Below are 12,500 nucleotides of genomic sequence, written 5' to 3'. Positions count from 1 at the left end.
TTCACCTGTTCACAAGGGCTGTAGATATGGCAAATAAAACATGTTTCTTACAAATGTAAAAACAATACCACTAAAAGTAAGGTGACAGACCATAACACCAACCCAATATGGCCCACTCTTGTCCCCAGATTCCATTTTTCTTTTAATTTTGTCAGCACCAAAAACACTGATTTCCAATTTATGCGCAGGCGTAGTGAAGGTCCATTTTGTAACCGTTCACAACCACTGTTGCTTCAAATTTCTGAGCGTGCATAGACCGACTGGACGTCAGTGATTTGCAGAGTTCCTGCCTTTTGAAGTGGCCAGAGTATTAGTTCGTGTTCTTGGTGCTGACCAAAAGAAAGCGGAATTTGGGAACGAAATTGGGTGTGGTCAACAAATCACGCATGCTCACAACCATTTCTCCCGTTTCATTGGTAGCCATGGAATGACCTCAAACATTCAGAATTTTCTATTCCATTTTTCCTTATTTTTACGTTAACGTTTAAAATAGCCTTTTTTTTTACAATAAAAATTGCATATCTTAATTTTCGTATGTCACAGCAAATAATAATAAACTTATCTTACAAGTAAAACTATTAAAACTAACACTAAACATTGGAAACGATTCTAAAGTATATTATAAAATACAAATTGTAGCAAATGACACGCATAAAAAAACTTGAATCGTTAGATTTCAAACTCCTTAAGACAGATGGAGCTCAATCCCCCCTTTCCCCAACCCTCTCTGCTCAGTTGTCTGACCCTCCCCACCCCCTGCCATGCTTCCCAATTCAAGCCCAAACAAACATCTCACCCAACCTCGTTCCTAGGACCTCTCCTCAGAAGCCAAGGGAGAGGTCTATGTTACCTTTCTTATGATCACGCAAATAATCTATACACTTCTTAGCATGCAACAAACTTAAATAAAAACAGCAAGGTGTTAAGGACAGAATGTTGAGAGCAATTTGCCCTTCAGAAAATATGTTTAGATAAACACCAGTCGATTAGTAATATTAATCGGAGACCATTTTTTGCAGGCCGTATACACTTAATTTGCATGATCAGCTGGAAGTCATCGTGTTTTCATAAGGACATGTACTTTGTAATACTACCTGACTACTCCCTCCTGACAAAGCAGCTTTTATCTTTTTATATATGAGGCCATTACATTTCCATTTCCTCGAAATCCTAGATTACTCTTTCCTTTGGTAGACTAGTTTCGTTGTCATGCAAGTCCTGATACTCTTAGAAATCTAAATCGTAAAAAAAAAGAATACACTTAAAACTTAGCCAATAAACAATGAATGATGACGACCACAATGAAAACGATGATAATGATGATGACGTTGATAACGACGATGTTGATGACACTAATGTTGAAGATGATGACAACAATGATAATAATGACGACGACGACGATCACAATGATGATGACGATGATGCTTATGACAATAATGACGTTGATGATGATGACGATGATGCTTATGACAATAATGACGTTGATGATGATGACGATGATGTTGATGACAATAATGATGTTGATGATGATGACGATGATGTTGATGACACTAATAATGTTGATGGATAACGATGACGACAACCACAATGAAGACGAACGCGATGATGATGACAATAATGATGCCAAAGACCAAAGCAAAATATAAAGGTCCGCAATTCTAGACAGGTGTCTCTAGGAAATTGCCTACAACAGAGGAAAGTTGTTTTTCAGTTGTTGACAATTAAATTTTGGTGATATACAACTGCAACTCCACGGTTACAAAAACGACGTGTTGTACTTACTGAACAATCTCTTGGCAGACCGTACGCATTCCACTGCCTGATCTCATAAGGAAACGGTAAGGAAAAGACACAAAAATTAGAAAACAAAAATTTACATGTTGGCATTCAAAGCTTTCGTGGACGAGTGTAGAAGTTAACACTTTAAAGCAATACAGGAGAGGTAAAAATCTATTGTAAGTCTATTTGCAAAGCATGGTGGAGACAAAGCACTTGATGTCCAGGGTACCCCACAGGGGCACACCCCTGCACACCCCTTTATCTTTCACGAAAGCATAGTGTAAAAATTCCAGTGTACCTGACGAAGAGTGGTATGGCCAGCCGAAATGTAGAAAAAATAAAAATATATATTAAACCATCCCATGTTGTATCCGTTCCTGCTTTTATAGTCTTTGTTCGTATGAAACAATGTGTTTTCTGCCTTTTTCTCTTACCGCTACATTCTATGTCCAACGTTCTTGTTCATCCAGCAGCGCTGTGGTTAATTTGGAAGCACTCTTAAGCCGATATGCGGTCCGAGATAAGTTTTTGGTCAGTGTCACCTTCCCCGCAATGTTGTGGTCGTAAGCTGATTGAAGCTGCTCAGCTATCTCAACGAAGAACCAAAACACACTGGCTGTTCAGCCAAATGTAAGACAACCAGAACGAGAAAAACAAGTTTGACCAATAAGAGCATATGATAGAGCGAGTTTCAATCGAGTGTCGTAAAACCAAACCCAAAGTAATTAATGAAGGGGGTAGTTTCTGAAGAAACTGTGGTGCTGCGTCGGTGGGGAAATAGTATACAAAAAGTTTGTTTTATCAACGGAGTTCAACGCAGTTGATAATGTAAGTTGGTCACCGTACAGAGATTCTAAACGCTGACGTTTCGAGCGTTAGCCCTTCGTCTCCGGGATTCGCTCTGACGAAGGGCTAACGCTCGAAACGTCAGCTTTTAGAATCTCTGTACGGTGGCCAATTTACATTATCAACTCCGTTGATAAAACAAAACCAAAGTAATTACTTTGGCCAATCAAAAAGGACGGAGACAATCCAGTAAACCAATCAAGACTCGAAGTAATTACATGTAGCCGAAACAAAGGGCGGGAAAATGTGCACGCGCAAGCCATGATTGGTTTTGCTTTCACTTCTGATTGGTTGAAAAAATGGCGCGAGAACTTTCAACCAATCACTGAATGAAGTAAATGCAAAACCAAAGCAATTCGCTAATTACTTTCGACACTCAATTGAAAACCGCTCTATCGATCAAATGAACCCCAAATAAAACTACCAAACAAAGCCAGCGGGGAAGCCATGATCGGTTTGGTGCTATTTGTGACTGCTGGGGAGCGCACCTTGAGAATCTTGTTTAGCCAAATACATAACTATTATATGATGGCATTATGGTTAGGGTGTAATATTTCCACGTATTTAGGAATAGAAGTACACGGATTGTTCTGCGATCATGAGCCATTGAGACCTATAGCATTTTGTTTATTTTCCAGTACCAATAGGAGAGAAAGCGATTTAATTTGAATAGTGTGAAAACGTGTTCCTTTGGAAAATTCACTGACCGTTATTCTTGAATTCGTAAGTGTCGGCTATCGCAATCAATCTGCTATCGGGAGCAGAACCAAACACATTTTACACAACTATGAGGAACAACGAACTCGCCTATGATGGTGATCAAATTCGCCTACGTAGGCGAGTTCACCAGTAGGCGTAGGCGAGTTGGCGTAGGCGAGTTTGCACGTAGGCGAATTGACCGGATACCGTATGTGGCACCAGCGGGTGGATCGATCGGAAACACCAAGTTAACAGGGAGTTTAAAGGAACCTCCGCTCCAACTACGGAATAACTATAAATCGAATAAAATACTCTTTGCAATCAAATTTGCCAAACAATTGTTTTCAAAAAGTGTTTGCATAAGAAAAAAAAAAGTCACTTATTTTCACTTTAAAGTTCCCGGGCGCCGCCATCTTGAATAACTGTGATAAGTTAAGGCAACCCCGTTCCCAGGGTCTCTCTAGAGAGCCTGGGAACGAGTTTGGAGTTACGGTTGCCCTATTGATCTGACACAAAGAGCTTTTGTTTTGAAACAATAGCGCAAGCGTTACACGTCACCAATTCGAAAACAAAACCAAGCGATTCCGAAATTCATTTATTGCGCATACAAACGCTTTATTGAAAAAAGTTCAAACAATAGACCTTGTTCATAAATGGCGGTCAATTTATAATCCATTTATCCAAGTGCAAATTAGCCTACCAAGTCTCGACACTATACAGTGAATTGAAAAGAATTCTTTCCCTAAAGTGAAGCTTGGTAGGCTAATTTGCACATTAGAGTGGTTTTCAATTGAGTGTCGAAAGAAATTAACAAATTGCTTTGGTTTATGATTAGTTCACTCAGTGATTGGTTCAAAGTTCTCGCGCCACTTTTTCAACCAATCAGAAGTGAAACCAAAACCAGCAGTGGCTCGCGCGTGCACATTTTCCCGCGCTTTGTGTCGGCTACGTGTAATTACTTCGTGTTTTGATTGGTTTACCGGATTGTCTCCGTCCTTTCTGATTGGCTAAAGTAATTACTGGTTTTGGCTCTACGACACTCGATTGAAACTTGCTCTAGCAAAATAATAATAAAACAGGTGCAATTTATAAATAAGGTCTATTTTGATTGTAAACGAAAAGCGCGAGGATCACTGATCCATTTCGTCTAAAGGTCACGATCTACGACGAAGAAAAATATAACTTTGCTCCATCGTAAGTCTTGAGGGATTATTCAATCTGGTTCACGCCGTAGGATATGGGCGAAGAATCCTAAAGATGAACGGACACGAGCGGTTTTAGAATGAAAGTTCACACGGGTCACCTTAAATTTGGCGATTTTTCACGACGTTGTTATTGTTTGTTGTGTTGTCGTTGCCGTGGGCATCGTCGTTTCGTGAACTCCACCGATTGGTTGCACCCACGACTAGCAACCAACGTGACCTAGAAGCTTTTAATGCGTCATGGCTGCCACGCTGTTTGTACGAAGAACAGAAGCAAACGAGAAATCTAATTTTTTTTTTGGCACCAAGACAGCGGTGATGATGTCACAGAAGAGTCAGGGTGGTTTTTGTTACGTTTCCGTTGCCGAAGTACTCTTGCTGCAGGAGAGTTTGCACCTACAATGAAAGTGTAACTGAAGTATTTCGCAATGATTCCGCCTCGTTCACCTTGAAATGTATGGGCAACGTATCACATAACTGGATTGGCGCAAACTGCTTAAAAGTAAAGAAAGATCAAAGTCTCTGTGTAGCACCTCATTGACGAAATGTAGGGCATTAGGATATATATTCTACTACGACTTTTAAAACTTTCATTTTTGATAACTCAATAGAAAATTCAGAACTAGCCCTAAATAAAGGGTAGATTCGAACCTGTGACACGTGCGCTTCGCGCTTCCGTTTCGAGAATCTTCGTACACCAATTCGGCCGCCCGAACGAAACCCGAAATTCAACAGCCCATTGATCGAGTGATCCAGAGAGCAGCTGAAGCCCCATCACTATACCTCATTGAGACTTCGTCATCAATGAGGTAAATATGAAAGATTTACCACAGTTAGTTCTTATCAAAACCTTTAATTTGGTACGATTAAGGTGTTGTTTGCAGACTATGGCAAGGAAATGCACTAAAATGCCTGCTGCACGTACAGCACGATTTACTTTTCCTTAGTATATACCGCACAAGTGAATAGTGCTCTCCGCGCGCGCTGATTTGCTGATTGGGAAGTGACTAGCCAAGTACTATTCACCTTAGCCTGATTCTCAGACGGTCCAGGTCTGGACCGTCTGAGAATCAGGCTATATTCACCTCTACTTCGGTGAATAATTGTTAATTATTAAACCAATAATATTCTTGGTTTCTGGCATTGTCGCTGCTTGACTCCCTTTATCTTCGTTAATTGCACAAAGCGTATTAAAACGCAAATGGAAAAACCATCCACTGAATTTCTCCAAAATATCACTCCACCTTTAACAGTTTGAATTCTTCAGTAGCGCCTCTCTTTCCTCTAAAAACGTTTCTTATTTTCAAGTCACGTTAACGTGGTTGTTACCATAGCAGCAACTAGTCAAACCTTGCCGTGCTTTTGCATCGAATACTCTTTAATCCTTCGGCAAACGTTTCAGAGATGAAGATCCTAAATAATGATCATCGAAGAAGTAGCGAAGTTCTCTTCTGAAATGGAAACGTTCTCACTGTACGCCAACAAATTTTGGACCCTCCGTAAGATGGTTCTTGGTCTTCTCCATGAACCTTCCCCCAGTGAACAATGTTACCGGAAGTCAGGTGGGTATGCGATCTCTGAGGTACGCGAGAAGGGCCTGGGTTCCTTTTGCAAGTATTGCCGCTCTTGGATTTCTGAATGGGTTCCCCTCCAACTGCAATGACCTGTCAAGTGTTGAATCAAGTCCGGTTAAAAATTAGGAGAGGTCAGAGATTTAAAGGATGCCCTTACAACAAAGATGAATACGTGGATGTACAGCTCAAGTATGACTTTTTTTCCGTTTAAGAGCAGTGACGAGGACACCAAAGTACCCCGAGCCTGGGTAGCTCGCGGAATTCGTCAAACACGCGCGAGTAAATCGATGGTTTGCAACCAGGTGATCTGGTGAGGTAATTTGGAGGACTGGGAAGAAGAACTTTAACGCCGTATCCCACAATCGCGCGCGGCCTTAGGTGTTGCTTCCAAACTCCCTGCAGTATTTTCATCGCCAAAACTCAACAGATCATTACGTGTCTACCACATTTCCTCTTACTGTATAAACATTCAAGTAGACCCAACAAGATCTAACCTCGCCTCTGCCATGTTGAATTCGAAAATAAGGTCGCGCGTGGTTGTGGGATAAGGCGTTAAAAGTTTTCTCCCCAGCCCTCCGAATTACGTCACCAGATCACCTGGAAACCACAACAGACGAACCATTGATTTATTCGCGCGTGTTGAAATAATCCCACGATAAATTATCCCTCCAACTACACAAGCTGGAGTAGCCCGGTAGAGTAGCCCGTTAAAGAGAACTTCTTCTGCTACGGAATCTTAAAGGAGAGGCAAGAATGTTCTGCCATTATTTTTTTTTCTCAACAAAGACGCTTGTGTCGGACAAAAGTAATTTCAGACTCTCTGAACGTTCACGTTTGCCGAGGTTGTCTGTTTCCAAGTCAGCTGCAATTGAAAGTATAAGGTTACAACATCTCAACATTCAAAGTGCTTTCTTAACTGTTTTAAACTGCACAATTGGTTCGCCGCTTCTTGTCACTCAGTGGGTCACGTACTTATCGAAAATTGCTCTTTAGAAATGTGTAAGGGACTCTTCTTTAGAACACGTCAAAAAGCTTTCAATGTGGTTTGAGATTTCACACTTGTGAAGATCTGCTTTTCCCGCATATTCAGCAGCCCGCGCAAACATACCTTTGAATTAGTAGGCACCGTCCTTTATTCGCTGTTTCTATTACTAAGCCTCTTCTAAATACTGGCTAATATCATGTCCTTTACTCACCTTAATTGAGTTACATTGCCCAACTGAGGGGGAACCTGAGCGATGTCGTTGTTCTGCAAATCCAACGTAGAAAGAGCGGACATCGGCAGCAAATTGTCAACGTCAATCAACTGAATCTAAAGAGAAGTAAAGGCTTTGTCAAAAGGCGCTCATTAAAACATTCTTCTCTTCTTAGACCGTGACTCTACATTTAAGAAACAGAAAACATGTACCGTGTTTCTATCGAGTTATAGAAACACGAGTGAAAGTTTGGGAGAACGAGAAATGCTGTGGGAACACAAGCCACAGACGAGTGTTTCCACAGCTTTTTCGAGTTATCCTGAACTTTCACTCGTGTTTCTATAACTTGATAGAAACACGGAGTACATGTTTTCTATTTCTTTTAGAAAACAACGCGACGAGAAAAAGGAAAACAACTTGTTAACTCTAATTATTAAAATGTAAATTCTCTTTGCTCGCGCCATCACTACGTCAACAGCTCGTGCTAGTTCTGTGTCCCCATCGAGTTATAGAAACACGATTTTTAGCCAATCAGCGCGCGTATTTTCTTAGGACTGTTTTCTAAAAATAAATACACAGTTAGGAGCTTTTAAACAAAACGACAGAACAGAACAACTGCCACAACAACTGTTAAGAACCCCAGCTGTCCGGAGGCAAACCAGACGACGGGGGGAGGGCGGGGGAGGAATTATGCGTAAGAAGGTAACGAATAGGCTATCAGATGTAGCGTATATAGCAAACAGACCTTACCTATTAATGATGGGCGATTCGGAATTCGGACAGAATTAAAGGAAATTTTCGTGTTTATCATGGGACAGACCAATGACTTTCGACTTTCAAATGCTCTAGATCTGAACTGAGAGAATAGACCATTTTACAGTTCTGAGCTTTGTTTCCAGACCTGGAGACTGTAGATGACCTTGCTTGGATACAAACTTCGTTGCTTTTCTTGTGTAAATCATTCTGTTGTAATGCTAACAAGTTTCTATTTATATAAGAAAAGCAGTGTGGTTTGTATCAAAGCATGGTCAACTCCAGCCTCGCTTTTATTCAAAGGCCTGGCAACTGAGCACAAAATTGTAAAATGGTCTATTGTAGAACTTTCGCCATTAAACTAGGTTCACATGCAAATAGTAAATATTATGAAATCTGTATATGAAATACCTGATTTCCGCTCGCGATAATAATCTCCAATGATTTCAATGAGTATAAAACCGGAGGCACATTCTTGAACCTAGAAAAAAACACGGTTCAATTTCACCCTAATGAGTTTTTCAGCTGACTGAAGTAAGAATTAATTAAGTCTGAGTGGAGAGGTAATATTTAAACACACACAGTAAGCTCTAAAACTTTTAAATTTAGCGGTGCTATGCTTGGAACCAGCTCTTGAATGAAGCAAAACTCGCCGACTCAATCCCTTCATTTAAAGTGCCCCTGTGATATAAAAAAAAAATCAGTTCTTTTTTTTTTCTTCAGATTTTGAAAGTGCCTTTGCTTAACAACTGACTGCCAAATTTTTGAGCTTTGACTTTTATCCAGAGGCCTTTTAGTTTGAGTGTAAGTTTTATATTTCACGGCCACCCATTACTCAGGTTCAAAACTGACAGATTGGACCTCAGAAGGCTGGATCCAGGGAAAAGTGACGTCAAAGGCACAGTAGCTTAAACTTTCAGCGTGTGAATGCAGCTTTTTATATATGCAAAACGCGAGTTTAAGGTGGCTAGGTGTCTCAAACCAGTTTCAACACTTGAAAGAAACGTTCTTATTAGAAGGATTGACACTACAACACTTTATCACTTAACAGCAATGTTGTGGTACCATATTAAATACCAATTATTGCTGAAAAAGATTCGGTCATTTTTGTGACGTAAAAGGTTACCGTGGCAACAGGAAAGCCCTGCAAACACACCCCATATTTTGGCTTTAGCTGCTCATATCTCAAAAACGAACTCGGTGACCCCCATTTTTTATTTTTTGAAATGTAATCAGCATGCCAGAATGAAACTTTCTGCAAAGTTTACAAAAATTCTGTGGAGTTTAGAGCCACCTTAACTAATTGAAAATTTAAGGTAGCTCTGGATCCGCTCCACAGAATTTAGTTAAACTTGGAAGAGAGTTTCACCTTGGCCTGTTGATCACTTTTGTGCAATAAAAACTTGGGGGCAACTAAAGCCAAAATATAGTGTGTTTTTGCAAGGCTTTCCTGTTGCCATGGTAACTTGTTACGCCACAAAAATGACTGCATCTTGTTCACTAATATTCGGTGTTTCACATGGTACAATAACATTGCTGGTACGTGATAAATTGTTGTAGTGTCAATCCTTCTAATAACAAGATCTCTTGAAAGTGTTGAAACTGGTTTGAGCCACCTTAAAAAGTCTGAAAGCCCAAAACTCCCGACCTGCATATTAATTTTGCCTTTGACGTCATTTTCTCCTCGATCTAGCTCTCTCAAGATCATAAAGTTAGTAAAGGCGGAGCATTAGATAGGAAAATTAGTTTAAAAACAAAAACAGGTTGGGACTAGCATGTTTCTCTTTTGATTTGAATATTTTAAATTAAGTATTACCGAACTATCTACCTACCTTCCTACCTACCTAGAGACGTATCCTACAACAGGCTAAGATAAAACTCAGATTCAGAGCAACCTTCACAATTGGAAAATTTTAAGGTCGCTCTGAATCTGATGCAGAGTTTTTTTTTTTAATTTGTAGAGTTTTATTTTAACTTACTTATCACTTTCCAGGAATAAACATTGGGGGTTACCGAATTTGTTTTTGAGATATAAGCGTTTAACGACAAAATAAAGGGCGTTTTCACATGGCTCTTCTGTTGCCATGGTAAGCTATTACATCACATCGATGAGTGCATCTTGTTAAGCAATTATTGATGTTTCTTTGGGTACCATAGGATTGCCGTTACGTAACACGCTATTACAGAGTAAATTCTTATAATCAGACATTCCCTACAAATTGTTGAAACTGGTTTGACGCATCATAATAAACTCCCTATAATCGTTCTGCACGCGCGAAACGCAGTGCATTTTTTGTCGTACTCTTCACAGCAACAACGTGAAATAACCAAATGAAAGTTTTGACAACAAAGAGAGCAAACGACAAAATTCCTTCACTCTCTAGAGCTCTTTACCTAAAACCGTTCGTACAAACACAGCCCGCGCACAGTGTGAAACAAAGAGATCATATAATCGCGAAATAAGTGCGCGAGCGTAAACTCAAGTTACATTTTGGAATGAACTTTTCTTAGAAGTTGTTGTTGCTTTTACTCCCAACTACTGCAATGGAAGGGAATTTACGTAACGGCAACTTCGAAGAAAAACGTTTCTCCGTTTTGTTCCCGCTGTGTAAAATGGGCGAAACATTCTATAACTGGATTTGTAAGAACGACCTTGAACTAAACACAGCGCATGCTGAAAGATTCGCTTTTTTGTGGAGACGTCGTCTCGAGGAAGACGCCGACGGCTGCCAGAACATTTAAAAATGTTACTTCGCGATGTTGTAATCATTTCGCAATTACTCCAAGACGTTTGGAATGAACGGAGTAGGAGTAAACGTGGCATGAACGAGGAAGAAAATTAAAAGATGTATCGTCGGGTTCTCACATCCTCAAAATTGATCAATTCACGTAGTTGCCAGGACAAGAGGGAGTTTAAGAAACCGCGACGGCTCCGGCGACGGAAAAGTCACTTTAATAAATAAGTTTGAGCTGTTTTAAGTATTTCATGATTATTCCATCTTGTTTATATTAAACAATATGGGCGAAGTGTCCTAAAACTGGAATGGTACGGACCGATTTGAAGTAAAGAGTTAGACTGAAAGATTCACTGTATTTTTTTCTACGTTGTCGTCAAAACTCATAAAATTGGTCATTTTACGTTGTTGTTTTGACGAGTACGGGAGAGAAATGTTCAAAAATGCGTGCCGCACGTGCAGCACGAGCAATTTGGTTCTTTTAACCAATAATATTACTGCTTTTTGGCGTTGTCATTGCCGTTGCCGTCGTCGTGAACGAGACTGAATAATCGCGAAAGACTTGTGATAAAGCCAAATTATATTTTGAGGTGACGGTTTTAGTCGATCGTCTCAGTCGTAGACAGCAAAGAACCGTGTCAAAGTGCAAAACGCACGTGCGGGGCGTGCAAAGCTTTTGTTTTCGTTCGTTAAACCCATTATTTTGTGGCGTGCTCACAGCCGTTGTCATCTTCCTTGGGTAAACTCTCTTGCCGTGTTTTCACGAGCAGTTTTTCAGGTCGTTTGGCGAGTGACAACCGAAAATTCCGTGAAAACGGTTCCTTTCCTAACTCGCTTAAAGTTAAGCAAGTCGGCAAATTTCATTTGAATTCTCATTAAATTTAAGCCAACAAACCAGGCAGCTTAAGCGAGTTGGCAACGAGGAGTCGCTTGCGATTATTCAAATCGGAAATACAACAGGCGTGCTATTTTTATTAATTTTATTATTGTATTGCCACGTGGTCTCTCCTCATTTACTCTTACCTGTGAAAACACGTATCATTGTTAAGTCGCTTCATGAAGTCTGCAAACAAACCACTTTCTGGAATGTTAAGCGAGACAACGGCTGTCGTGAAAACACGGCCTCTGTTACGGCAACTAAACAGATGCATGCCGCGGGAAAAACATTGGTCACTGGACGAGACGTAAGTAACGCAGGTATTCATTTTATCAGTTGATCAGTCAGTCAGTCAAAAAGTCTGGCAGGTAACAACGAAAAACTACACATGGCACGGAAACAAAAGAAGAATATCTGACCGGTTGTTGGCGATGTTAACTTCCCTCAAAACGTTAAGACTGGAAAAAGTATCAGGCAAGGCACTCAGCTGATTGACACTGCAAAAAGAAGACAAACCAAGCTGCTCTATCTACTCATTGCACAAATGGCCCCGATACGTACGTATCTACAATAGAAACGGTTAAAGATCATAAGCCTTACATTACACAGCTGATAACAGTTTCCTAATTTCCCGTTCGATGATGAAAAACTAACACTCTGGGAGGGATGGCTGTAACTTGTATCCAAATCTCAGAATGCCCTTGGACGATGGGAGCCTGGGTAAGGGTCTGTTTTAGTTCTCAGGCGACCATCGTCGAAAGCAATAAGCCATTTCCGAGTTCATGTCTGCCTCCTCTTCAAAGCGAGTCTAAGTGCGAAGTTCTACTTCACATATGAAT

At 40.4% G+C, this 12,500-nt stretch overlaps 1 protein-coding gene across 2 annotated transcripts in view; it reads right to left on the bottom strand.

The window, feature by feature from the left end:
• Positions 1–5,361: 5,361 nt before the first annotated feature.
• Positions 5,362–12,500, bottom strand: part of LOC137973569 (leucine-rich repeat-containing protein 40-like) — a 28,457-nt gene continuing 21,318 nt past the window's right edge. The window contains exons 14-17 of one of the 2 annotated variants that reach the window (XM_068820405.1): positions 12,081–12,158; positions 8,461–8,530; positions 7,297–7,412; positions 5,362–6,190 (exon numbers count right to left, since the gene is read on the bottom strand). In XM_068820405.1, the coding sequence (XP_068676506.1) occupies positions 6,085–6,190; positions 7,297–7,412; positions 8,461–8,530; positions 12,081–12,158 (370 nt within the window). In that variant the 3' untranslated portion in view covers positions 5,362–6,084. The remainder of the gene's footprint in view (positions 6,191–7,296; positions 7,413–8,460; positions 8,531–12,080; positions 12,159–12,500) is intronic. The other variant, XM_068820406.1, reaches the window with a different exon arrangement.

The sequence above is a fragment of the Montipora foliosa genome, chromosome 10, assembly GCF_036669935.1.
Source record: "Montipora foliosa isolate CH-2021 chromosome 10, ASM3666993v2, whole genome shotgun sequence".
Taxonomy (NCBI): domain Eukaryota; kingdom Metazoa; phylum Cnidaria; class Anthozoa; order Scleractinia; family Acroporidae; genus Montipora; species Montipora foliosa.
This window is presented reverse-complemented; position numbering and strand designations above follow the sequence as displayed.